The sequence below is a fragment of the Eucyclogobius newberryi genome, unplaced genomic scaffold, assembly GCF_026437365.1.
Source record: "Eucyclogobius newberryi isolate DKJ021-1_F unplaced genomic scaffold, fEucNew1.0.hap1 SCAF_11, whole genome shotgun sequence".
Taxonomy (NCBI): domain Eukaryota; kingdom Metazoa; phylum Chordata; class Actinopteri; order Gobiiformes; family Gobiidae; genus Eucyclogobius; species Eucyclogobius newberryi.
In genome coordinates this window covers 16228427-16256332 of record NW_027315735.1, presented here as the reverse complement: position 1 = coordinate 16256332, position 27906 = coordinate 16228427, and the positions used below count along the sequence as shown (strand labels likewise).

Sequence of the window (27906 nt, the reverse complement as noted above, 5' to 3'; positions counted from 1 at the left end):
GCCAGATGTCTTGTAATCCTTTTATCAATTAAATTATCCTTCTGTCATTGGAAGGCTGTGAAGTCCTCTGGCCTTCTAGCTACTCACTTTTCCTGATTTACTGGTTACCCCAAGTTATTCTTGACAAACATTAAACTGGAACAGTGTGGAACTAGCATTGATGAGTAGCATTGAGGTGAGGGAGACTAGGTTGTCATCTCTGATTTTTCATGTCTGGTTTAAAACTGAAATCCAAATGTAAAACTGTAGCCTTTGGCCAGTCACCTATTGTGTTTGCTTTTGTTTCCTGCCCAAGCACTTACGCACACTCTACTAAAGCTTGGCAGAAGCATCAGGAGTCCAGCCGTATAAATATTGATTGTTGACCAATGGTCAAAGGATTTCTGCGTTTCAACACATGTATTACAGACAGTTTCCTCACTGTTCCAGCCTTAACTCTCATTGTCTCAGCAGTAGTCTTTTCCAGCTACGGGGATTGGCAATAGTAGTGCTTAGAAACTGAAGTCTGCTTTCTCAATCACACTGCACGAATCTTGACATGGCCTTTGATAAGTGACATAAAGCACAAACTGTAGCGGGAGGATGAACATCGTTGATAGCCGATAATAACCTGTTGCGGCCAGCAGGTGCCAGGTATATGCACTATTCACACTCCCTACAGTTCAGCTGCAGGGGGCGGAGACAGGGTAGGAATTAGTAGCGATGTACTCTGGCAAACCAGTGCGACTGGATTAAAGCCAATTCACCCAGGCTCTATTCTCACCTCGAAGTCTACTGGGAGAAGCAAAGTGCCAGAGAGATTTCATGCCTGAGACAGAGGAGTTAGAGTTGTGTGTTCCCTATAGACAATCCTAACCAACACTTCCCTCTAGCACATCTAAGTGCGCTCAATCCCAGAAGCACGCTGACAGCGTGGAAATGGGAATGTGCCACCAAAGCAGGGAGCTAACTGTAGACCATGATTGGCTAAACAGGCTAAATGTCTTTCTTTTCTACTTGCAGAAGATTTCAACGGTGGCAGCACACTTTACAAAAGCAGCCATTTAAACATAGGTAAGATGAATAATAAAGCCACAGAAGTCCCACACAAAAAAACACATTTAACACATTCAAGGCTATCTAAGTTATGTAGATATTGTACTTTACAACGGGCAAATGTTACATACACTTAACCTAACTGACACATCAATAAAAGGCTCAAAAAGGCTTTTTGCAAAGACATATCCAAGGACAAGATGGAAAATGAAATCAATATAAAATGCCTCAAAGAAAATGTAACATAATTGTTGTATGTTGCACCGAATCACCAAAGCAAGTTCTTATGAATTTTGTTCATTGGCAATAAACCTTTTCTGATTCTGATTCTGAAGACCTTCTCCTCTTGACAGACATGTTTTTCACACAGGTTTCAATTCATTTAAAGCACACACATTGAATCAAAACAGATAGATTCTCTATGATGGCTGGGAATATGGCATATTACTGTGTGTGAGGAAAAGAATGTCACTCATTTGAAGCAGCCTTTGTTCACTAGAAGGATACCATTGTTAAAGAGAAGGAGGCAGTGTGAAAAGAACAAAAACAAACCTACCGGTATTTAGAAAAACACAGTGTGGTTACATCTAATCTTGGTGTAATAGAGATAGACCATTTTACTAACTATTCCTAGTGCTTTGTGTTTCGTATTATTGCTAGATAATTATTTTATTTTAGCTCTGGCTTATTCTGTAATAACCCCATTTGAGAGATATTTGATAAAATATTTGATTAACAATTATGAATATTTGTGTAACAGCAATTGCACTCTGATAGCACACCAATATACAAAAGGTAACAGGTGTCTAATGGTGGTTTTCAAATATGTTATATATATTAGACACACGCTGTATACATTACAAATCCGTCATTTCAAAATACTACCATTTACACGCCAGAATGGAACTGGCCCTTCAAAAGTATAGTGCATTAGCGATATCAGAAATGAAAATAATATCAGGGGTATAACGGCATTGAAAACCCCCCACTCTACATCCACCCACTGTTTGTGTGTGTGAAAAGAGACAAAGAATGAAACACAAACACAATTCAGAGGCCAAGTAAATAATGGGCTACTTACCGCAACTTTGCTCCCAGTTATCTGCATGCAGCGATCAGCGGAGGTTAATGTGCAAAAAGACAAACACAGCACAATCGTTAGTAGGCCAGACAATCTTCTCAATGACCAGACGGCGACATTTGTGTGGCACGGCAAACATCAATCGCGCGACGGTAGAAGCGCACACTTGAACCCTTAAAAAGTTTTAATGGCCATCCTTAACTGTGACTGAAGAAAATGCCAGGTGTGGTCAAGCTGCAACTTTATTAAACTTTGATGAACAAAATATTCAGAAATTCAAATATATTCAAAGTTACCAGGTTATTTATTTGCATGCACGGTTAGAGGCATCAACCGCTGTGAAAGCGATTCAATGATTAGTGGCTTAGTCTGTTGTTGTAATTTTGAATCCATTGAAGCATAATAACTTTTATGAAACTAGTCTTATATAAATTGCCTAAATTGTATCAGATAATGTAAGGTCAGCAGTGAGATTACAGGTGTGATAGGTGTAAATAGGTTTTGGCGCTTAATTAAAAACAATAGAATAAGTGGCAACTACAGCCAGTGAAGTTGCACAAAACTCTGAGGGGCTTCAATCAAACGGTTGCCAATAATACTGGCCGTCACTTGTCAAATTTGTAGCTCTTCTGCCGTGAGCCTGAGCCGCTCGCATGTTCTAGACTTAACCTTGTTGTCGGTCAATAATGGTACAAGGCAAAGTGTGTTTATCACTGAGAACATGTGGCACGTCTTTGGTCATCTGATTTTCATTATATTTACGTCGATATTTTCCCTGACATATTGGCACAGACATTGGATGAAAAGTTGAGGTAGGATTGCTTTTGAGCATCCCAAACTAAGCTTTCGGTCTGATGTAGCTCCACATTCTATAAGTCGGAGGCCATTTGTTGCCTGATTTAAACTCCCCATCTTTTCACTTGCAGTTTATGGCAGCTATAAAGTCACTTTTACATAAGCCCCGACCTGATCAAGCCCAAATTATATATTAAATCACACTCTGTATCCACACTTTTTAGCTCACTGTGAATTCCCACAACCAACCTTTAATACCAGGGGCTATTTACACTAAATCAATTTTGCAGAACTGCCTGCTTCCGCTTTCACAGGAGCTAATGCCTGTAAGACATTGTATGTATTTGTAAGTGATTTAAAACAACTTGACAACAACAGCGGCATTATCTTGAATAACATTTCATAGGGGAAGGTGGATGTCACTGAAAACTTGCTGTGCTATACCAAAAAAGCTATTCTTTTAGACAATACTATTGCTATATCTGGCATTGAACATTTAAAATCTCATCAAAGACAACGTGCCTTCAACACTCAATGTGAAATGTTTTAAATATTTTTCCAAAACATACATAAAGCCCTTTTTTAAATGGATAGAAAGGGCTTGGACGGTTGGAGCTCTTGCAGTGCCCTTTTTTTTTAATTCAATACCCTGCCAACATACTCCTTTTCAATTTGAGGCACAGAAGGTTTGGATTGACGTGCTAAATTATTCACTGTCAGCAGAGAAGTCAATCAGAAGAATATGAGTGATTGTGTTGTTGTTACAGGGATTTTGGCAGCTTTAATAGCGTTGGCACATAATGTCAGGAGGAGATTTATTTTTATTTTTTTTTAAAGAAAGGTGAGATAGAAGAAAGCGAACGTTCATGCAAAGCTGATGGTCAAGGACATGGGCAGACCTGCGAAATCGGAGCCGGATTCCATTAAAACACAGCTCCTGTTCAAATGAGGTTAACGTTCTACGTGGGAATAAAAAGACGTTCTATTATGAGTTGGGAGTAATTTGCGCGCCCCTTGCTGTGAATGGGAGTGTGCTCAGTCTTGCCTGTAGATAGACTACCAAGAGAGGTGGCAAGTCATAAGCAAGGAGTGGGAAAATGGGACTTTCTATTCAAAGGCGTTTCAAGAGTAAACAAATAAGTTGAAAAAGACCATTTTCTTTTTATTTTTTTTAATTTATTTTTTTTACCAAAGTTTACTCATTTTGCCAAGCTGGAGTGTCATTATAATTCCTGCTGATGTAATATTCAATCTGATAGTGAATATCTTGACCTAACATTGACATTGATATGACTAAAACAGAATGATCAGAAAAGAGCAAAAGGAAATGTGTCAAGGCCCTCCAACAGTAATTCACAAAGCAACAAGCACAAGGCATCCAAGTGGGAAAATAACACGATCCAAGGCATCAGAGCAACGGAGACCGACACAAAGCAAAAAGGCGCACCACCATCTACATCACTCCATGCACAGAAGAATGAATAACGAATATATAACGTATAAATGGAATTGGAAGATTTATAGTTATATTTGGGGAGATTTTAATTCTTATCTACGGAAGCAGTTGAAATGCAATTCAATATCAAACATGATAGTGATTTACATTAAAAATCTGATATTGGTTCAAAATACCTTTTGATTGTTAGTTTCTATGTCCATATCATAATTGCTGAATGCATTTACTCTTTAGATATTATAGCTGGTTTATTCCCCAAAGGTTCACATTTGCCCTGGTTTGATCCAGATGTAGTTCGGTCCTATTCTAGCTTTGTCATGATCTAATCCAGGTTAATTTTAGTTTGTTTGTGGTGCAATTGTGAATGAAGCCTTCCTCATTTTTGTTTTGATTGGCATCTGGTACAGATCCAAATGTTTCTAGTAGGGGTGGATGATATTGACAAAAATAAATATCTTAATTTTATATTATCTTATGGATTATCTATCGGACAATATTTAAATAATGCATCAATAATGTGCTAAAATGTGCCTGTAAAAGTCTTGGTTGAGGGTCGACATGTGAATGGACCAGAAAATTAACTATAAAAAGTGCAGAAATATTACTTTATACTCTTTACACTGTACGTTTCTGTCTCTTTTTAGGTCATTTTTGAATAGTTTTTATTCTAGACGATACCTTCGATATTTTAATTTTGCATTACTCCAAAATAGAAATTGCGACAGCCATTTTTTATATAACTCCCACCTCTAGTGTCTAGTATAACATTTATTATTTTAAACATTATTAATTGTTTTCTAATCATACTGTATCGATGGCACAGCATGTGGAGAGTGCTTTTGTTAGATCACACATGTAAATCATACTCTGCCCTTGACTTTTCCATTCCCCATTTCTCGCTCATATTAAACCTCACGGCAGGGCGATGACAGACTTCACATATTGTCTTCTGGCCTTTGACTGCAGAGATTATGTTATTAATTTGAATAAAACATCGGCGCTCACAAAGCATAATGGTCTCTCTGTGGAAATCAATCATCTCAGATAATCATCATTATCAATAATGCCAGTTAATTACCATAACAAGGAGAGCAATAAATGAGTACGTCAAGATGGAGCACCAGGTTTAATCCAAATAGGAGAAAGTGATCATCTTTTGTGCCTGCGCTTCACAAGGTTGTGTTAAAAAATATTGCATAAACATAAAATAGCATGATATCTTTTTACAACCACGTTTTATTTGATAGTGAAAAAAAATGTTTGAAAATATCTTTCTGCCGCTGTATTTCAGTAGCTCATTTCTAAAGATTGAACATTTTAAAAAATCTTAGATAAAGCACCTTTAAAATAAATCATAAGATAAGATAAGATAAGATATTCCTTTATTGTCCCACATGTCTGGAATTTTGAACATTTTAAGGGATATTATATTTGGGATTAAATTAATGGTTACCCGACCAGCCAAGACCACACGTTTTGACAATTAAATTTTGGTCAGGAATCTTATCATGTCCTCCACAATTTTGAAAAGGACGTGACTGACAGGTAGGTTAACCAATCAGAGAAACGCATGGTCCGTTCGCGTTGAAACAAACATGGCATCTTATGGGGGAAAAAAGTGAAGCCCTAAATTCTATACATCGGAGGTCAATTGAGTTTCATATTTGGTTCTCAAAGTTACGAGAATATTTCAGAAGAATTGCGCATTAGGTGGCTGTGGTTGGACTGTCGTAAGAGTTTTTCTGACGCCCCCTTATGGACCAATTTAAGACTATTTTGCATCATAATGTAGAAGGGCTAAAACACTACAACATGAAGTCACTTTGAACTGAACTTCTGACAGTAAATTATTTTTTTAAATGGAGAACAGTTTGGATTCCAATATTACAAATACATTTTAAATATCCGCAATTCACCTATGTGGCTAAATGTATTGACATGCGAGCACCCAAACAATGAAGATCGATAGGTGACATGCAAGTGCAGCACTGAACAAGGAGTGAACCATCCACCTAGTACTTTTGTGAGTGTTTCTCAGAGAGCCTATCACGGCCGACTGCACTTTAATAAGGGCCCAAAATGAAGATTTGAGATTTAAGCATGAGATGAGCAGACAACAGAAATAGTGCATATGAACAGATGAAGAACCAGGCAACAAAGCAGGAGATCGGGTTAACGTGTAATGGAAAGTAGTGTAGCGTGCCATTATGATTCAACAATGATGATACACTTGACGCACTGGTGTGTTTAGATGATTGTGTGACTTACAGATTTGGCCGTGGCAGAGATGTACTGGACGACCATCTCCCGTTTGGTGCTGAGGTCCTTTCCACGCAGAGGGGCTTTGCGATCCTCGTTCAAGTTCATGTCCTCCTACAAGTGAATACAAAGATAGCACATGCCACATTAATCTGCGGGCAGAGATCAGTTGTCATTTAGAAAATCAACCCATATTATAAATTAGATATGTTACATTTATCATACAATGATTCACAGTGATACTAGTATATGAGAAGGTGTTGGTGTTAAAGTGATGTATTATTATTTCAATAGGACCGGTGTAGATTGCACGATGAAACTTCTGAACAGATAATTCATTTCCTCAAAGATGATCACTGAAATAGAAGTTGACACAATCCTCACATTTTCTATTTTCCAAAAAACACAAATTCCTGTAATATATGTTTCATAGAAATATTCTTAATTCGATGGGCTTTTATTTCATTGGTCAATGGGCCTATTTAGAGTGCACTTTTGCAATTAAATACCAATTAGTACTAAATCAAGAAGCAGGACGTGTCCTTCTGCTGCTTACATTTATTGCCTGTGCTTCATTGCTTAAGACATAAGGTACTGCAATATATTCCAGTCCAAATGAGTCCTTGAAATCACAGAAGCAAGGTTAGAGCAGACTGTGCATGGTGATCCTGAATGGGAGCGCAAAATCAAACAAGGGCTCCTCTATGAAGGCCGTGCGAGCGCATCAGATGGCTGGATAGGCAGTATGTGTGTGTCATTGGGAGTATTATCTTTGTGCTTCTTTAATTCTACATCACAAAAGGGGTCTTTCATGTGAGAGACGTCAGGGGATGGAGCGAAGGCCGGACGCAGCACTAAAAGCCAGGGAACGACATGATGATTAGAATGGAGGGGATGTTTATCAGAAGTACTCTCTGACAAAGAGATGGCTAGAATGAACCCAGCAAAAAAAAAAACTAAACATCCTGCTCAGGGTTTCAGGCTGCCTATGTGGAGCTGTAGAGCCATGCTGCCCTCTGCTGGAGAACAAAAGAACTTGTGTTTGTTCATTTCATTTGGCACTGATTTCTCTCCTAGGGATTCTGTATTAAAACAATTAAACCTAGTGCACTTTATGTCATCATCATTGTAGATTTGGTGCTGAAAAGCTCTCCCACATGTAATCTGATTTAAAGAGTTGTTCGTTCATTCGTCAGTGAAGCATGCACTGGGATCCCACCCAGGGGCACTGTGACCTAAATTCCTCCAACTACATTTCCTCTAGTTAAAGAGCCTCAGAGAAACACCATTTATGACATTTTGGAACAGACAAAAGCCAGTGTAGCTCCAATTTAAAATGGGCATGTTTCCTCAGCCAACAAACAAGCGTTTTTTAATTAATCTCTGAACCCAGGAATTTTATCTGCTTAATTGGCGTTCAAAAAGCAAGCCTGAGTGAATGTGTGGTAGGAGGAGCCCGAGAGTGGGCCTGGGGGACATGTATGAGGGGGCAAACTGGAAAGAAATGAGGCCTCTGTGAGTCTCCAAAATGATTAATGCTCTTTTATTAATTATGCCCTCGCAGGTTCCACAAAAGAGTCCCAGGACATGGAGGACCTCGCTGCTGCTGTCACTGCAATGATGAGATTGGGCTCGCACCACTGACAGCATACAAAGCCTGGAGAAGTATTTGTACATCTTGATTCCAACGCTGCTCGTCCAACTCAGTTTAGATGTGTAAACTGTGCCGAAATCATGGTCTACTGAGGAGAATTTAGCTTGCTGGATGTAGGGCTAAATGCTTATTGTTACATATTTGTAATTCATTTTTTAAATAAAACAGTTATGGCTAGTTTAATGGCCACTTGGTTAGTCAAAGAAGTAGTCAAGAATATGTTTTTCTATTGGTGGCACTCGGTAGAACTGCATATTGTCAGAAGCCTGCTCAGGCTGCACGCTAAGTAATTGCGACTGTAGTGTTGGAGCAGTATTGTTTGGGAAGTGCAACTTACGGAGTGCCATTGCGGAGCTCTGCTGTGCTCTTGCAGTCACGGGCTATGAAAGCTGCACTCACGAGGCCATGTGCTCACAAGATAACTACCCATGTATATAAGAAGCCTGCAGAGGACACCCAAGTTCAAAATGCTGCTGTTTTATCTGCTAATTAGCTTACATCACTATCAAGTTTTGTTGTCAGTTATTTTTGTGTATATAGAGGTCTCTAACTGTGAAAGAAAAACTGTAATAGGTGCCTGTGAAAAAATGAATGAAGCAAAGGCATGTGCCTGTTACAAATATTCCAGATTTGATAAGCCGCTTTGAAATGACAAATTGCACATTAAAGATGTGTACCACTCAAGAAATGTCACTGGGACAGGTACATACATAGCCTAGAAGATTGCACTCCTCAATGGCTGGCTTTACAAAATCCAAGAGAGCTCATTTACTTTGCTCCCCACTGACAGAGTGTCCGCTGGTATATTTCCATATCTCTTTGATGACCCTTCCATCATGGTTCAGTGTTATTTAGAGCTACACATCGCGATCAGTAAACCACTTTCTGGAGAAAAAAACATGTTCTACTAGTCATTAATGCACAGCTGGTGGTCCAACTAATATGAGTCGGGTTGTCCCTTCATTTGAAACCAGCAAGACATTTGAAGACATAGCTCGGCCTTCATCACAACAATCAATAACTTTAAAGGTGGGAGAAAAGCAGCGTATGACAGCAAACGAGCCAACTAACAGAAAGAGAGTGGTGAGAAGCTGCAACCATCAAACACAAAGTTCTCACTGCTGTCATTTGTGAGAGCGCTACATCAATCCCAAAAAGTTTACAAGAGCAGTGTTCGCTATGAAAATACTTACCTTTTTCACTCTTGTCTTATTAGCCTAATTATATACCGCCAAAACATTCGAGTGCCAAGGCCTGTCAAGTGTCAGAGTGGCAAACATGGATTCTGTGTCATCTGTCACTGAGCAAATTGAGGCCTGGGTTTTAATGTCACGCTGCTCTGAGCACAAACATCGTAATAGAGAGGTGAGGCGAGTGACAGGGATGAGCACCCAGGCAAGAAAAGACGAGGCGCTGGCCTGATGAGAACCAGGGCCATCGGCCGCATTGGTCTGGCCCTGCCAATAAAGACTATTGTGTGAGAGCAAAGGCATGGCAGACACCACAGCACACTCGTATACTCAAAGATTATCCACAACAGTTCACACACACTCTATGCAATGGAGCCACAGTAATTCAACCGCCTCACTTCAAAGAGATGAGCCGTATGAAGGCATTTTGTTAGATTTCAATGCATAAGGCAAAAAATACATTTCAGAGGAGAGGGATCACAAGTGTGAATGGGGCTCTGATCGTAGAAAGAATTTAGAGTTGACCTTTGACCTGTTAAGAGAGCTAAAAAGTCTTAAAGAAGACATTTTAACCGTGTCCCTCATCAAAAAATATACCTGGAGTGTGTTGTATTTAGCTTCATTCATGCTTGTTTCATGAATAATGTTCTTTCCCTTTGAGCTTCAGAAAACACTCTGTGTTGTATTGTATTTCTGCCAACAATTTATGCTCATTACAACTGCTGGCTTGCATTAACCTGGCCAGTTAGATGATTTCTTTTGATATTTTTCATATGTTTCACAAACTCTTGAGACTCTGGGCTGGCGCTGTTTGAGTCCATCTGCTCCAAAAATTAGCACAAAAAATGTGGTTGCCAAAGTATAAATGGGTACTTTTTATGTGTACTAGGAAGTTTGACTAACATTTGAAGTTTGTGGCATTTTTAGATTTTGAGTAGGATCAGATAACAAAAAAAAAACCTTACACATAGGACCCTATAAGGACATAAATATCCACTTGCAAAAAACTGCATATTTTTTCATACTTTTTTGGCTCTATCCAAAGATCTATCCCTACCCTAATCAAAAATAGAATCCCATTTCACCTTATTCAAGCCAACGACTGTAATCCCTCTTCCTGTTGTATTAGTTAAAATAGGAGCTGCCGACCTCCAGAGAATATAAGTTCAACATGGACTAAATAGCCGTTTTCGGGCCGCCCTGGGAATCTGTGCACTGTTGACTTGTTAGTCACATGAACATTGGAGATTTCACACAAATCAATCTGCTTTATAGCATATTTAGCTGCCTTGTTCTACATTTAAACCAGTGGAGTTTCCGCTGGACCGGACGTGCGATTATAACGACAGTGCCAATCACGTGGGAAAAGAGGGTAAAGTGGGCGTGGCCGAATAAGGTCAATAGTTTATAACTGAGATGGAGCTGGTCAGATTGAAAATTTGTTGACCTTGTTTTTGGTTAATTTCTCTGTAATTTCTGACACAAAGTTCAATGTCTTAAAAATGGTGTCATTATTGAGATGAGATTAATATTGCAGGTTTGTGGAGCCAATCCAAAACAAATAATGATAAGGTTCAAAGTGTGTTGATTTCTTTCAAAAACAGTACATTTCCCATAAAGACACTGAGATAATGACATCTGAGATAATATCATCTCAGATAATAACATCTCAGATAATAACATCTCAGATAATGACATCTGACATAATGACATCTGACATAATGACTTCATCAAATTCTAGAATGTGATTACAACCTGTTGGAACAGTTCTGTTCTACATTTTGATTCAAGAGCACGCTCTCTCTTTTTTCTCTCTTCCTTCTCTCTCTCTTTCTCTTTATCCATTTTATTCTATTTAATTCATTTTTTGACAGTGTGGCGTGGAGCACGTGCTTTGAAGATGTACAACTACAGAAGACGTAACTACAGTAGGTAGCGGTACTGTAACACCGTCATAAAACACCAAAGAAGAAGAAGATTCAAGAGCACTGACCTTTTTGATAAAGTAAAGTAATACGTAAGTTCTGTTAATCATAGTGTGACACATTTAGGAACGCTTATCTTCTCTTTTCTTACAGAAGAGGCTTTTTCAGTCCATAAGAAAAAAGACAGGCTCACCATCATCTTCTCAAAGAGGTCAATGATTTCTTTCTCTGAGAGGTTCATGGAGCGGTCGTCGAAGAGTGGCTGTGGCAGAGGCAGCTCGGCCTGAGTGGGGAGGGGGTCTGTGGGGTGCTGGATGAGAGGCTTCTCCTTCTTCATCCCCTGTTTTCTGAAACTCGTAATGCGATCACGCTGAAACACAACACAGCAGAGGTGAACAAAAGGTCTGGGTCGAGTGAATGTTATCATGAAGAGGCCAAAGCGAACTTCAATTCAGATTCAGCATATGGAAAAACGTGTGTGCTAGTTAAAATGCTTAGAGAAATGAAAAACTTCTCTATATAGGTGTATTCTATAACCTTTCACATAATGATTAACCTTCTACTATTATGGCAAAATGTTACAAGTAATCTGAGGTCACATTGAGTTTTAATTAGCCATACACTTCTGTCTTTGTAGATAAAATTGTAGTAAATATATGTTGTAGTGTATGCAATAATACTAGGGGTGGGCAATATATTTAAATGTAGCTACTATCAGGAATTCTGCCACCACTTTATGATAGTAAAATTCCAAACTTGATACAAATACTAAGGAAAAGGCTCGATCCGCAATAATCAATTTCAATACCACTTTTTTTTTTAAAGTTTTTATTTATTTATACAATATACAACTGTGGTTCTGAAACTTTCAACCTTTGATAATAACTGACTTTCCGAGTACCACCAGATCTAAAGTTGAACAAAATCAGACCTAAATTGGGACTTACCATTGTCTAAAATCAGATTAAAACATGGATAAAGTTATTCTAAATAATGATAAACACAAAACACAAAACAATTAATACATATCTCTCTAAATAAAATAATACAATGTAATTTTCCCAATATAAGAGCAATTTCTTTAAAATTACCATGTGGTATCAAATACTTCTGATATTGATCAAAACCATTCTTACCTATTTAGGAAAGGTCTAACAAACACACTGCATTACCGACAACCTGTCACTTACGGCTCATTTAGTTCTATGCTTAAGTTAGTCCACGTTAGTTTAGTACATTCACCGGCAAAATAACCAAGCGAAAAAGGTGCATGCAACCAGAAATGTTAATCATGTTTAGTACACGTGTGAACTGGAAACATGCCGGATGGATGAACACATGTATAAGGACATACAAGTTATCGTATGGTGATGAAATGACATTTGGACACCAAAAAATACTCATGAAAATCGATCAAAGAGCCAAAAAGAAGCACAATATTCCTCTTATTATACTGACAATTCATCTAAAAAACTATCAAAGGGTATTAAGAAGGCCCCAGGTAGCAACATTTCTTTTTAAGTGCTGCTGTTATTGCAAACTAAATGATCTATGTGTTGTTCTCTGCTGCTTGGACGCTATAGGCCAAGTGTTATAACTATCATAAATTTGAATCTGCAAGTTATAGCACGATGAAAAAGTCAGTTTGATTTTGAGGGCATTGTTAAACTTAGAACTCGTTTAACTCGTTCAGAACTCGTTGGATGCTTTTTTTGGTATGTTTGATCCATTTGCGTGTTTGAGTCCCATGCAATGACAAATATGGGGTAGAGTTAGGAAGGGGGGGAAGTCAGCAATATGAAAGCAAGCACCTTACCATGTCATCAGCCAATGTTTTTATGTGTATGTTCTGTCAAAGGGAGGGCACAGGGTGAAAAGGGAGGTCCAACAGAAAACAACAATAGCACATCCAATCTACACATACACATTGTCTTTGTTTTTGCACAATGAACAAGATGAAAAGGCTAAAATCTAATTAATTTAGTAATACATTTTTTTTTCTCAAAGGAAGGCATTTAATGGTATTTTGAATATTTATTTCCAATTCAAAGTAACTCTTATTGCAATGTCATTTATGTATATACATTTTATTCACATAATTGTAATTTAGACAAATGTACATGTATGGGATGTGTCAAAACTTATCCCCAAGCATTTTAGGTGAAGGTGAAGAGACCAACACTTAAAGCAAAATATGGAGACGTACACAAACGTACACAGAGTATATACAAAGTATTTTACCCACCAAACCTTGTTAGTGAATGTAAAAATCAGAAATCCACAAACATTTCAATGGTGTACTGACACTGGTGAATGACTGCAGAGCTTTCCAAGTTTGTAATTGTGATAATATGACCTTTTTGTCCATCAAATATGTTAAAAGTGACTTGCTGCAGTGCTGGGGTAAGGGAAAGTCGATTCTTGACAGAGGAAAATATGAATGCAGATATAATATTGTATTTGACAATCAGAGAAGTGCCAAAGACTCCTGGCTGCGTGTGGCTGTGTTAGGGCCAATCATGGAGAACACACCTGAAACGGGAGGCAGTAGAGACAGTGCCATATGCTGCGGTGCTGGGCTGTGAAGTACTAATGAGCAGTGAGGTGTGGGCCGGGTTTGGCCATAAAACCTGCCTCCAGTGATGCTTTCTAAACTGTTGTAACCAGGAGAACAGACTGGATCATTCTGCACCTCCCAATGTGCAGCTTCATCATCAGGTGTCGCTCTGGGCAACGCTTACAAGCTCAAAATACACCATCAACTTTTGTCTGCACCAACTGACAACAGTTGCACTCATCGCACTATGTTCCAAAAGGAACTCGTTTTTGGCTTTTCTTATACCCTTTTTGTTCTTCTTTTTTCATCAATTATAATGGCAACGATTTGACCAGAGTAGAAACCCTCTCATTTGTATTTCACACTAGTATGTATCATTAAGCAAGCACTGGTTTCTTCTAAAACTGTGTGAAACAAAAGCTAATTTTCAAATGAAGTACTTTTCTAATCAATTTAACAACAATCAAACCCCAGTTTGGTTAATTGCCTTGACTTAAGGGCCTTTCCCTGCCCATTATCTTTGCAACATTGCAACAAGGCAATTTAACATCGAACAATTAAGTTTGTGTGTCCTGTGGGCTTTTGCTGCTTATTAAAGAAAACTTTTTCATCATAATAAATGTTTATTAGTAAGCACATATTCCTCTAAATAACCTAATCAAATTAGCTCTGGGTCTCTCCTTAATTAAATATGATTATGACTCCATGTAAAAATGAACACTAACAGTAATATTACACCATTCCCAAGCACATTTGGGCACATTTCTACAAAATAGCTATTTCAGGTAACAATTACGGTATTATTGTGTGTTCATTTATTATATGACATTAAGCTTTAGGAGCTTTAAGCAGACATCTGTGTATGACTAAACACCAGCAGGTGGCACATGACATTATTTTTAGTCTTATAGAAACATGCTCATTTCACAGTCTACCTTCCACAGTCTCTAAATAGTAATTATGTCAATTATTCCGACCAATTAAAGCAGACCATCTGTATGATGTCATTTTGACTCACTCACTAGAACCATCAGGATCAAGTGACTTGCCACACTGTCTTTGTCAAACTAATTTAAGGACATTAGCTTCTTTAATTAGTTCTAATAATAACAAAGGAATACTGGAAGCCACTGTTTCTGTTTGCAAAGTTTACAGTTTACATAGGAGTTAAAGTTAGTGATGTTCTGAGAGTTTAGTGTCACATCAGCCTATATCAGATATGACATGCAGCAGACGTCTGTTCATGTCTCCATACAAGATTATCTCGTCACAGTCATCACATTGAGTGTACATCACTAACTGACTCATTAAGCCTTTAGAACAAACCCCACCCAAAGTTTGACTCAACATTAAACTCAGGAAACACTCTGCGTCTACCTCTCATTACAGAGAGAACACATTTTGCTGTTGTTTGTTATTTGTTATTAAATGTTGAGCAAATGCTTGGATGCACGTTTTGATTGACTTTGTACCGTTCAGGCAGCAGTGTAACAGTACAGTTAGTTACCACGGTGTTAAGAGGCAATAATGGCCTTCATAACTCTCTCATAAGTTCTCTACATTATTACAAGCCAAACACAAGGTCAGTTTCTGTTCAGTACATGATATGAAAGCTGAACTGTGTGTGTGGAGGTTAGAATGTTTACTGGGACGGCAGGTCGAGCACAAACAGGGAACGGGAAGCACACAAAGGCAGTACAGTTTGAATGGCTGACCATGTGATCGGTGCAAACTCACTGTGCCCTCAGGTTATCTGCCTGACCGTTTTCAAAGACAACTTCTAACTAACACACAAAAGCTTTCAAATTGAAAACAGAAATCAATCTTAATCTACAAGAAAATGATCAATGAATAAAAAAATGTCATATTTTAAGATAAAGATAATTGTAAAAGTATAATAAAAATAGAACGTGTCCCCAAAATGATTACCCATACTTTATTATAAATTAATACAATGCTTAAACGCAAGTATCAGCGTTGCACTTTTTGCCTAGAAGACAGGACAGAATTAATGACTGCAGATAATCCAGAAAGGATGACTATTGGCCCAGTCACAGTTTACATCAGCTTACACAGCTTTATCCATTTTACATCACCAAATCAAAAAGCTTAGATAACATTTTAGAATACAACTCCTACGGCAACTTCTTTTACTTGAATCTTACTGTGTACCTCCACTTTGAGATTGACACTACTATATTTTGTTCCACTTTCCGTAAAGTAATTAGTGTTTTTAAATTATGAAACAACCCCATTAGCAGTAACTAATGAGAGATGTTATTTACATGTGTGAGGAGGCAAAGGGCCACACTCTCAGTCTCCCTCAGCTCTGTGACTAAAGCATTCTTCACCACTTCCTCTCTCCAGTTTCCTGACGGCCATTAAATCTCTCACATGTGCTGCATTTCCTGCCCTGTTTCACACATCCAAGCACTTTTATTTACTTGATAATAGTTTATGGCTATAGATGTGGCAATTGGTCTTTATTGTTTAATTACTACTATTAAAGGGGGGGATTAGAGAGACAATCAAAAGTGTGACCCGATTGCTTCTATAAGTGGCATAAGTGTATAAGTGGCCTAATATGCTGTGATTTTTTTAGTTTTAATTCTTTGTCCAACATTCCTTTTTTTAAATAAGTACAATTTCAAAGTTGCTTTAAAAGGTGGAATGAACGATTTTTTCCAGCAAATTTTTTATCATATTTCCTCGTGGCGTGGATAAATCATTAGTCCTGCCACGTATCAATCATAAAACGCACCTATCGCTCACCTGCAGCCTCGTGCGGTTCGTCCCCACGTTTCCGCGTGCCTAAGCGCATGGATCTATCATAATATAGTTCCCTCAGTGTACGGGGCGAAATGAAGACGGAGAAAGACAGTTCGAGCTGACGCAGAAGTGGACAGAAATCTATGGGAGACAAGAGATGCGATGTGCTCCTTTGCGCTAATAAACAAACGCACGTGTGTGTTGTATCAGTCCGTTGCGCCTTTAAGCTGGAATATGCAGTTTTTAATTGTTTGTAAATATACTGCTTTTATTAACCTTAATAAAGCATGAACATAGACTTAATTCATAATGAAACAGTAGTTTATTATATGAATGAGGCTTTGGGACGACTTAATTAATACCCTAAAAAACACCTAACTTTTAACTCTAACGTCTTCATTAAGTAGTTACTAAGAATGAATAATCAACAATTATGAATTAAGTCTTTGTTCATGATTTATTAAGGCTAATTAAGGTATTTGTGGTACAGAATATGCATTACTTACGTCCTCTAATTCCTACTTTATTATATAATTTGCTTTTATAATTAATCTATATCAGCTATAAATATGTGCACCATCTTTATTAGTTCAGCAAAATGCAAAACTAATCAAATGTATGTACAGAAATATCTAGCCTTCTGAAAGTCTGAATTGACCATGACTTACTACTTAGCTGTAGGTTTTTTAAGTCACTTAGTGTATTCATTGGTTGCTGATGTCTTAGTTGACCAATATTTTTTATAAATAAACTAATAATTCTACTATGATTATAGGATTTGGGACTAGATTGGGTATGTATTGTAAGTTTTTTACTTTTTCTGTAAATAATTTTTGTATGAAATCCTGAGAGTTTGTGGTCTTGTGAGTGCAGTTTAGGTCAGATGTTTGGTCAGATCATTGAGATGGATAATAGTTTTGTCAACAGCACAGCTTGGCCCCTACGACTACTCCCGACTCTGGCTTCAGGCTACTGACCGGCCCCAATTGTTTCTCGGAGCATTAAGAGAGATACTGACCAAACCAGCCTCAAAGAATAAAACTACTGTGAACTTATATTGGAAAGTCTATACCTCCAAATCATGAAATGTACGATAACTTATTTGAGGAGAGAAAAGCTAAATAAACCTCAAGCAGCTATGACATCATTGTTAGCTTTGGTATGCAGTGGATTACATCAGGCAGTTTGTCTAAATAACTAACATTCCATTCATTCCACGTACATACAACGATGAACAATAATAAAAGCATGTTATACAAAATCAGATAGGGCATGCATTAGAGAAAAACAATCTATGTTTATTCTCTGTTCAAGAAGGGGGACCGGAGGGTGTGTTCCAACTCCAGAGGGATCACACTCCTCAGCCTCCCAGGTAAGGTCTATTCCAAGGTACTGGAGAGGAGAATCCGACCGATAGTCGAACTTCGGATTCAGGAGGAGCAGAGTGGTTTTCGTCCCGGTCGTGGAACACTGGACCAGCTCTATACCCTCCATCGGGTGCTCGAGGGTTCATGGGAGTTTGCCCAACCAGTCCACATGTGCTTTGTGGATCTGGAGAAGGCTTTCAACCGTGTCCCTCGGGGTGTCCTTTGGGGGGTGCTCCGGGAGTACGGGGTCCGGGGCCCTTTGCTCAGGGCTGTCCGGTCCCTGTATGACCGGAGCAGGAGCTGTGTTCGCATTGCAGGCAGTAAGTCAGACTTGTTCCCAGAGCATGTTGGACTCCGCCAGGGCTGCCCTTTGTCACCGGTTCTGTTCATAGTTTTTATGGACAGAATTTCTAGGCGCAGTCAGGGGTCGGAGGGTGTCCGGTTTGGGGACCACAGGATCTCATCTCTGCTGTTTGCAGACGATGTTGTCCTGATGGCTCCATCAAACCCGGACCTGCAACTGCACTGGGACGGTTTGCAGCCGAGTGTGAAGCGGCTGGGATGAGAATCAACACCTCCAAATCCGAGGCCATGGTTCTCGACCGGAAAAAGGTGGCTTGCCCTCTCCAGGTGGGTGGGGTGTCCTTGCCCCAAGTGGAGGAGTTCAAGTATCTCGGGGTCTTGTTCACAAGTGAGGGAAGGATGGAGCGTGAGATCGACAGGCGGATCGGTGCAGCGGCTGCAGTGATGCAGTCGCTGCATCGGACTGTTGTGGTGAAGAGGGAGCTGAGCCGAAAGGCAAAGCTCTCTATTTACCGGTCGGTCTACGTTCCTACCCTCACCTATGGTCATGAGCTTTGGGTAGTGACCGAAAGAACAAGATCGCGGATACAAGCGGTCGAAATGAGTTTCCTCCGCCGTGTGGCTGGACGCTCCCTTAGAGATAAGGTGAGGAGCTCGGCCACACGGGGGGAGCTCGGAGTAGAGCCGCTGCTCCTCCACGTCGAGAGGAGCCAGCTGAGGTGGCTCGGGCATCTGTTCCGGATGCCTCCTGGGCGCCTCCCTCGGGAGGTGTTTCAGGCATGTCCCACCGGGAAGAGGCCCCGGGGAAGACCCAGGACACGCTGGAGAGACTATGTCTCTCGGCTGGCCTGGGAACGCCTCGGGATCCCCCCGGAGGAGTTAGAGGAAGTGTCTGGGGAGAAGGAAGTCTGGGAGTCCCTGCTCAGACTGCTGCCCCCGCGACCCGGCCCCGGATAAAGCGGCAGAAGATGGATGGATGGATGGAATCTATGTTTACAATAAGATAAAAAATAATCTTACTATGTACACAAACATGTTCTGATATTCATGGTATTTATCAGGTCATATTAAAGTCATCTCTCAAATGTTAATCCTCTTGAAGTTGTACACAATGTGCACACTGAATAGAATCCTACTTTTTAAACACAAATCTATTTGCAAAATAACAAAACCGTGCAGCCCTGAATGACTAATCCAATTGAAGGTCACAACACTGAGCTGTTGTGCACTGTCCTTGGCTCTGTTTAGGATCTACATCCTGGGTCCAAATGCCAAATAGTGTTAAATAAACTATGATGTAATCGTATAACGTGACTTGTAATTTAAAGCAAACTTTTTCAGGGCTTCCCATCTGCAAACTGGTTTATGATACCAGTATAATGCCTCCCAACACTTCCATTCTAATAACTGCTTTAATGAGTCACATGGTATATAGTATGCAGCCCGCCCATGTGTTTGAATCACCCACAAGGAATGAAAGCCTATAGCTCCATAAATGGTCAAACGTTTCCATATTTACACCAAAAGCAAACTGTTGAGTTACAAACCGTCAAAGTTGACATACTTTAGCTTGTGTTGTTTTTAACTATTCTAGCTTAACCTGATGCTCAAGCGTGCCTTGTTAAGACAGCTGAAAAGTTGGAATAAACAGAGAGGACATACTCTCAGGCTCCACCCAGGGATGAATAATGACTTCCTCTCCCACTGGTCTGGTAAGATTTGTGCAATAGCCACTCCACAAGTACTTCCCAAGACCTATGTGCTTGGAGCGTTGAGCAACCGCGGACATGCCTGGCACTGAAAGCAGTTTGGGGAACAAAAAGTTGGTCAGCAGTGAGGGTTTGTTTTGTACAGGAAAAGCCAGTGTTACGTTAAAGCTGCAGCTGTCTGGATTTCTCAGAGTGATACCCTGAAGTGGCTCTGTGATTGCATTTTTCCTGAATTATAACCATCAATTATATCTTTGTCTGTAGCTGAGATGTTTTCGTTTCCTTGTTGGGTAGCAACAGCAGGAAAACAATTTTGGACTATGTAAACAATAACTGTCTCCAAGCATTAGTCACTGAATGATGAATTCTTATTATTACTAGGCTGAGCTGTTAGAAGGTGAGGTGGGTCAAAAGTCTAAATGAACTTTCCGCACAGACAGATTTGAAGAATATAACAGAGGTTTTGTAAGTCATTTACCACCAGGTTGTGTAGCTTTCCCGACAATTCTTTTGAATAAGACAGTTTAATGTGGCACGGTCTCATATTCAGATCTGTTTACAAGTTGTTAGAAAATAGTGTGCAGAGCCAATAATAGCAAGGACAGCCTGCTCCATAACCCGTGGTCCAATGGTGATCTCATTTACAAGTGATGCATTCATGTAGTAATGTGATGACGTCAGGGTTTATGAAGTGTAGAGTCCTTCACTAGTTTATTCAGAACCGTTATACAAGCGTTATCTTCTGAGTGATTAATGCTGATGAAATCACACTTTCTTTTTATCCACTGACACTCTACACATCACAGACATATTGCTATTGCAGTGTGATATTGGTGAACCCGTTTGTGTGAAAGACTGACACAACAACTGTGAAGTCCAACTACCCAGAGGCTGAGACTGCTCTGTTGATATGATCATGCATTAGATGCAGGTAAACACATCATGCACTTACAGTAAGTGCTTTGAAAAGTAAAGCTCTCAGGGAAAAACGATCTCTTTTGCTCAACCTTAACAGCTATGATCTGCTTTGTATTAGGCTACATTAAATAGTAATAACAACAGATCAATAATACTTTGGACATTGCTCTGTAAGACGTGGACATCTATTGTGTAAACAGCATTTTTTGTACTTGTACTTTACTTGGAAGCTCTTGCAGTCATATACAGTGTGTATACAGTGTGTATACAGTATGTATACAGTATGTATATAGTATTTATATAGTATGTATATAGTATGTATACAGAGTACACAGCAGTGGATACTCCTGATGACAGTGACGTGCCTCTTGCATGTGGGATGTGCACACCTACTTGTATGTAAACTCTGACAAACACGACAGTTACGTACCAGCTTTTTGTTTTTACCCTCATCCTCGCCAGACTTCTTTTTCGAGGGTCTGTTGGGGTCGTCCCCTCCGCTGGCTTGATCCATTTAGTAAAAGTTTTACTTCCACTCGTGAAAACTTTCGTAGTGGCGCTGTGGTCGTTAAAAATCCACGAGCACGAGGACAAAACGCACTCTAAATCTCCAAGTTAGGTCTTTTCCAAATCCATGCCGGGGAAGAGGGTTAAAAAGTGTCCCTGGTAAACGCAGCAGCAGCGGCAGCAGCAGCAGAGGCAGAGGTGTGGTGGTTTCCGTCCCGGGGACTCCTCTGCTCGGCTGGAGTAACTCACACCGTGTGGACTCTTCATGAAAACAGAACAGTTTGAGTAAAGAAACATTAGCCTCCCCGTCATAGTGTCATGAGTGTTAAGTTAAACTCATGTTTTACTCACACATGTAACTTTAGAGCCCTGTCCCTTTGCAGCCCACACACAAAAACACAACACGCCTAAACGCTTTACATGTACCGTGCACACTTACACTACATCACACATGAGTGGCAACAACACGTCCATCAGAAAAGGTAAATACAGGAGCCAGTATTTGCTGACCACTACAATATCTAAGTTACCAACATCTTAACGGTATCTAACCAAAACCGTAGCAATAAGAGCTACCACATTTCCCAGCACACTGGCCGATGTCCAGTGTTGTACATGACTATGAACGCAGTCTGCGTGTATAAATAAGTGTTTATAACTGTGTACAATCACCTTTGTTCTTTCTGCTTGAGATAATTTACAATGCTAAACATTTAAAGCAAAGCAACGCTAATAACTATTTCTTAAATAAAATGAAAACATGCTCTAAATCAGCCAAGCACATAGAATAAATGAGTGAAATTGGCAAAGTGACAAAGATTAGACAAAACAATGACAGAAATGTAAGAAATGGTCATATTGTGCCTACCTTTGCAACCAAACATGTACACCAGGCCCGCTGCGTCCCCGCCTACTGCCCTGTGATTGGTTCGGAGAGTACGTCCGGCTCGAGATTTCCTGTAGCGATTGGCTCTTGCGTCTGTCAATCCGGAGGTCGGCGTGGCGTTGGAGGAGGAGCGTCGTTACGTAGGGGTCAGTTCCACTCAACGCGGATGGCGTGCAGACAGCTGGAAGGAGTGATTTATAAAGAATCACAAAGGGCTAACAAACGGACGGGAGAGTGGACCGATGATACTGGGGCGGGAATTATGACCAACAAAGGACATATGCGTGTGTCAGAAAGTGCTATTCTTAATCATAAAACATAATTATAAGCTACATTATAAAGGTATTGGATATGCTTTTAGTTTTGAAGACGGTTATTATTATATAAGGCAATGGTTCGTTGCAGCTCTTTTGCTCCAAATGATAGACGTTTGCGATATTAAATTAGAGTTATTGTTATTTATGGTGGCAGAGGCAGGATGTTCACCCACTAATCCAATTTTTATTTTTTGCAGTTTCATCCCAGCATGTTGTTTTGTCTCTGAGCAAGAAGATCACTTTACCAGCATTGAGGCTTTTAGTTATGTCTCATCCAGGCTTTTATGCTCATGCACTACTGCCGACCATAGCCGAACCAATTAATACATTTATCTATTTTCATCGTGTCTAGCTTTTAGATATTTGATCATTTCACTAACATTTTCATAAAGATTTTTGCAATAGGGTAAATTTTCCCAATAGGCCTAAGTTGGGGTGGACAAGAATGCTAAAAATAGTAATTGGACAATTCTCTTTGAGCCAAATAATTCTTAAATGTTTTATCACAATGCATGTGAACCAGAAGTAATTTCATGAATCTGCCTCTTCTGAATGTCCACACTTAATTGCAATTGGTTAAATCTACCTGTCACTCACTTGTGGAGGGCGAGGCTGACCAACAGCGATAATATAATAGATCCATGACCAACAGGAGGAGTGGGTGGGGCAAATGTGTTGATTTTTAGTGTAGAGCTGCATTTAAGAGAACATTCCTGAATCACGACATGACGATTTCACTAAAATTGCACATTGTCACAGGAATTAAATCATGACTACATTTTTATCACCATATTGCCCTGCTCCAGACCTATCAAATGGCTTATCAGTTTACTGCAACTCTTATGTGAGGCTTTTAATTTAAAGAGAACGGCAGAGGAAAGTTTTAAAAGTGACAAGATGAATGAAAGATGATTTGGAATTATAGAGAGGATGTGGTTTTTAGAATACTTTGAGTCATTTTGGTCACAAATCAGAAACAATTTCCCAAAGTTTGCTTAATTAAAAAAAAATCTGTGTTCAACATTATGGCAGAAACCATAAAGTTGTAATTAAAATGTTAATTCCATCAGAATGTGTAATTGTTGCAGACAAAACCTGAGGTCCCAGAAAGGAAAAAGCCATTAGTGCTAAAGTCGATTCCAAAATACTTACGGGATTTAAAGCATGAACAGTGAAAAGTGGCAAGGGCTTTTTTCTTCTTTCACCCATTTAGCTTATTATTTATTTAAATTTATTTAAATTGGTTGAAAACTAACCCACAGATGATTTTAACTTTTTTCTTTTTTAACTATTTTGTTCTGACTGCTGTTTGTATTGTACATAGTCTCCTTTTCTCTGTATTATGTCTTGTCTTGTCTTGTTGTCTTGTGTATTGTCTATTGAATGTTTAGTCTTGTTACGTGTTGTTGGCTAATTTAATGGACGTTGAAGCTGTGTGTTCCCACACTGATTAAAATGCACTGTTCCAATTCAAATAAATACATAAACTATACATGTTTTAGTTTGATCCCTTATGATGAAGTATTGTTCAAATGTGAACTAATCATTTCTTCAGACTATCGGTCACACATCAACCTTTATATTGTCACAGCCTTTGTTGTGCACCAGCTATACAAATGTGAATGAATATGTCAACATGGTAAATAATAAAATGTAACAACAAACAAGGAATGAGTCAACGTAATTAACACGGTTTCACAAATTGTATTATAAGTAGTATTTTATTTTCATCTGTGACGATATTGTTGTTTTATTTTGTCAGAAACAAAGTGAATCTCTATATCTTATTCATTCAGAATCATGTTACTTGTCACATTGATTTATTCTGAGCATATTTTTCTTATTTTCATAAATCATGTCTACGGCAGTGAAATTGATGAAGAGCCGAAAATCCCAGACAAAACAACATCCAAAGATAAATGACTTGAACTTGAACTGAATTTTCCACACATTTTTATTGGAGAGGAAGCAATGTTGTTAAACAAAAACGTTTCTGTTTCAAACACAGGAACACCCTTTGAATTGTGTTCTTTCACTCAGATAAACTAAAGGGTAAAAAATATATATTATACATGTCTTTCTTAAAAATAACAGCGAACCATTGCAAATGAGATCACATTGCGATATGGTGATATATGTGTTAATTGATATATTACACATATAAATCTACAATCGATCACTACTCTAAGCAACACATGTAAAAGTCACATTTGTTCATGCAAAAGTATTTCCTTGATAAATAGAGCTTTTTTATTACCATGATGCCAGACTACCCAGAGTGTCATATGGTTAAATCAAACTAAATATCCCTAATAAAAACATTAAACATTAAATTACTATTGCACCACAGACACATCATTTATTGTGTGTAACTTGTGCATTTGTTGTTGTTTTTTAAATATAACGTTACCCTATTTTCTCTCTGCAATTCTGGTCAATTGAAATTCACGCAGCGTGGTTGAACCCTATTTTAGCAACTATGTGCTACTAGGAGTGGAATTCTAAGACAATTCACAAATAGCTAACTCCACACACAGAGATGATGGGACCCTCACAAGGATCAAAGTTAGACTCCATTCTGAGAGCTTGAAGGGGTGATATTGAAAATAAACTTAAAAACATCAGCAGAAATAAAGTTAACCCAAACCGAAAAACAAAGTATTGAAAAACCCATAAAACAAGAAGCATAATCTCTGCTCGTTCAGCGTCTTGTGTAAAAGAAAGTCCCCAAAGAGTCTCACTTCTTCTGGGGCATGTTAAATGAAATGAAAAAGGGATACAGAGCAAGAGAGACCAGTCATTAAGGTATAATGCAAGCCCATAACACCATTATTGTAGCACAATAAAAGTGCAATCACACGTCATATAGCCATTCTTCTAACAGCACTCTCCAATAAAAGGTAACACGGGAACACTAAACCAAATGAATGAGGTTATATGCTGCCTATTATCAGTGTAGGTTAAATGAAAAGGCTGGGTATTGTCTATTTTTAGGTCTTCAAAAGTTGCAAGATGCCTCACCTCTGCTCTGATGATGTGGAGCCACAGCAGGGTGAGTTTTCAGTCAGAAAGGAAGAGGGCAGCTTTGGGAGAGGAAACACAAGCCGATCTCCCTGGTGGGAAGCCCTGTTCTTCTTTTTATAGATGTACTGAGACAAAGCACATGAGAGATCCTCAAGGAATCCTTCAAATGTTCTCTTTCAGTACAATGGAAGTATCAGTGAGGCTAAATTTTAAGGGAAAGAGTGATGCAATCGATGCAAAACTATAGCGTTCTAAACAATATTTATTCAAAGGTTTCCTGTTATAGGTGATATTTAGTGTTAATTCATATTTTGCCATTTGTATTTAGATATTTAGGTGATTTTTTGACCATTCAAGTATAATATTTTGCTTTGAACTATGAATTGTTGGGCCCCTCGGTGGCCTAATGGATGGCACACATTGTGGTATCGTAGGTTTGAGTCCAGCTCCGACAGTTTGGTGCATGTCATTCCCCAGTCTCATCCCCATTTCACGTTGGGTGTCATCCTGTCAGGTGAGGCCTACGGGACCTGGGGTCCTACAAATAGTAAGCATAAAAACATTTTTTGATTTGTTTTTTGATAATTAATGCACGTTCATGTCGCATGCAAAAAATATATTGTATCTCCCATTTAAAAGGTGCATTTTATTTTATGCAGGTATTATCAGCCCCTGACTGCCCAAAAATAACACAGAGAACATATTTTGATTTACTTTTGGTGTTATTCATAAAAAAAACATTTGTACAAAATCTCACTCACTCATGTAAAGCTGTTTCAGGTCCCATAGGAATACTTAGTGTTTCATGAATTCCAGGAGCATTGGCATTAAGGTTAGCTCGAGGGGCAAATAAATTGGGATTTGGGGGGTGTAAAATCACATCTTAAATCAAGGGAAAGAAACAAAGGAAGGGATAGCTAAATCTTTATTTATAAAGTGATTTCATACATGTAATACAAACTGCTTTACAGTGCATTAAAAACAATCCCACATGCCCACAAACCCCTGACCCACACAAACAACACACCCACAGACACAGTCACACACATACGCACACTAAAATACTGAGGATAAACATGAGGCTTGAAAAAAGCAATAAAAAACTACAAACAGATAGGTCTAAAGTGAGGCACTGCAGACACTCCATTATTATAATTATTTACAAAAATGATCCACTATTTTCTATTATTGATTGAACGATGTCCTTCTGAAAAAAATAAAAACATGGTAGAATTTCATGTGTGGATTTTTCAACCTCTAACTGATAAGTGAACCTGATTCCACATGTATGTGTGACAAGGGGCCTTTTTTTCTATAGCCAAGTGCATGTTTTTGTATTTTTTAGAAAAACAGAAATCATTTATTCATAAACACCTTGGACAAATATAATCTGCCCAACATTATAAATAACAAAATTATGGTATAAAAGCAATAAAATGGTGCAAGGAGGGCCTGAAGGTTAAAAATCTCTTCTAACTGAAACCAACTGTTAACAAAGCATAAAAACCTCTTTAAAAGCACCAGCTCCTCCTCAAGTTAAGAGCCCTTGAGGTTTATGCTCTGCCGATTACTAAACTGTTTTCTCTATGGATAAAGACAGTCTGGATGCATATTTATTAGAATTTGATTTCCTCCATAGTGAACCGAAGCTAACTTTATAAACCTCTGTTGCAAATTAGCAAGTAGCCAAAATATTCTGTAATGTTATTTCTGTAAATTATAAAAATAGCAACAATTTTCCAGCGCTTTAGCTGTGAGATACAACCTTTTGTGTCTCTGATTGACAGGAGGTTTGACCAATCAATCATCAATCAAAACTCAGCTACAGCTTAAGAGATAGTGGCTTCTTTGTGTAAGTCCATCTGGTGAGCTTATAGTTTTGGCATGAAAATACAAAAAAATACAGACTACACTGACTACACATATCGGTACCTAAGGGGCCAGATTTCTGACAAAAGGTTTATCAGGGGACTAATTGTTAAGCAGAACGGTCAGAGTTAGTGAGAGTGACAGAGGTAAAGAGATGGTTCAGAGGGCACAATCTCTTCAAAGTAAAGTTACAGCTTTAGATGATTCAGCTACATTCGGATGCCAACACCTTATAGATCCTTCCCAAGAAAAGGAGCCAGGGCATCCAATTACTGAGCAAATCCG

At 38.9% G+C, this 27906-nt stretch overlaps 1 protein-coding gene across 1 annotated transcript in view; it reads right to left on the bottom strand.

Moving 5' to 3' along the window:
* diaph2 (diaphanous-related formin 2) overlaps positions 1-21715 on the bottom strand; it is a 387159-nt gene extending 365444 nt beyond the window's left edge. Inside the window, exons 1-5 of the mRNA XM_072436089.1 lie at positions 21449-21715; positions 13212-13244; positions 11589-11765; positions 6636-6740; positions 2117-2137 (exon numbers count right to left, since the gene is read on the bottom strand). Coding sequence (XP_072292190.1) covers positions 2117-2137; positions 6636-6740; positions 11589-11765; positions 13212-13244; positions 21449-21532 — 420 coding nt within the window. The 5' untranslated portion in view covers positions 21533-21715. The remainder of the gene's footprint in view (positions 1-2116; positions 2138-6635; positions 6741-11588; positions 11766-13211; positions 13245-21448) is intronic.
* Between the last annotated feature and the right edge of the window lie 6191 nt (positions 21716-27906).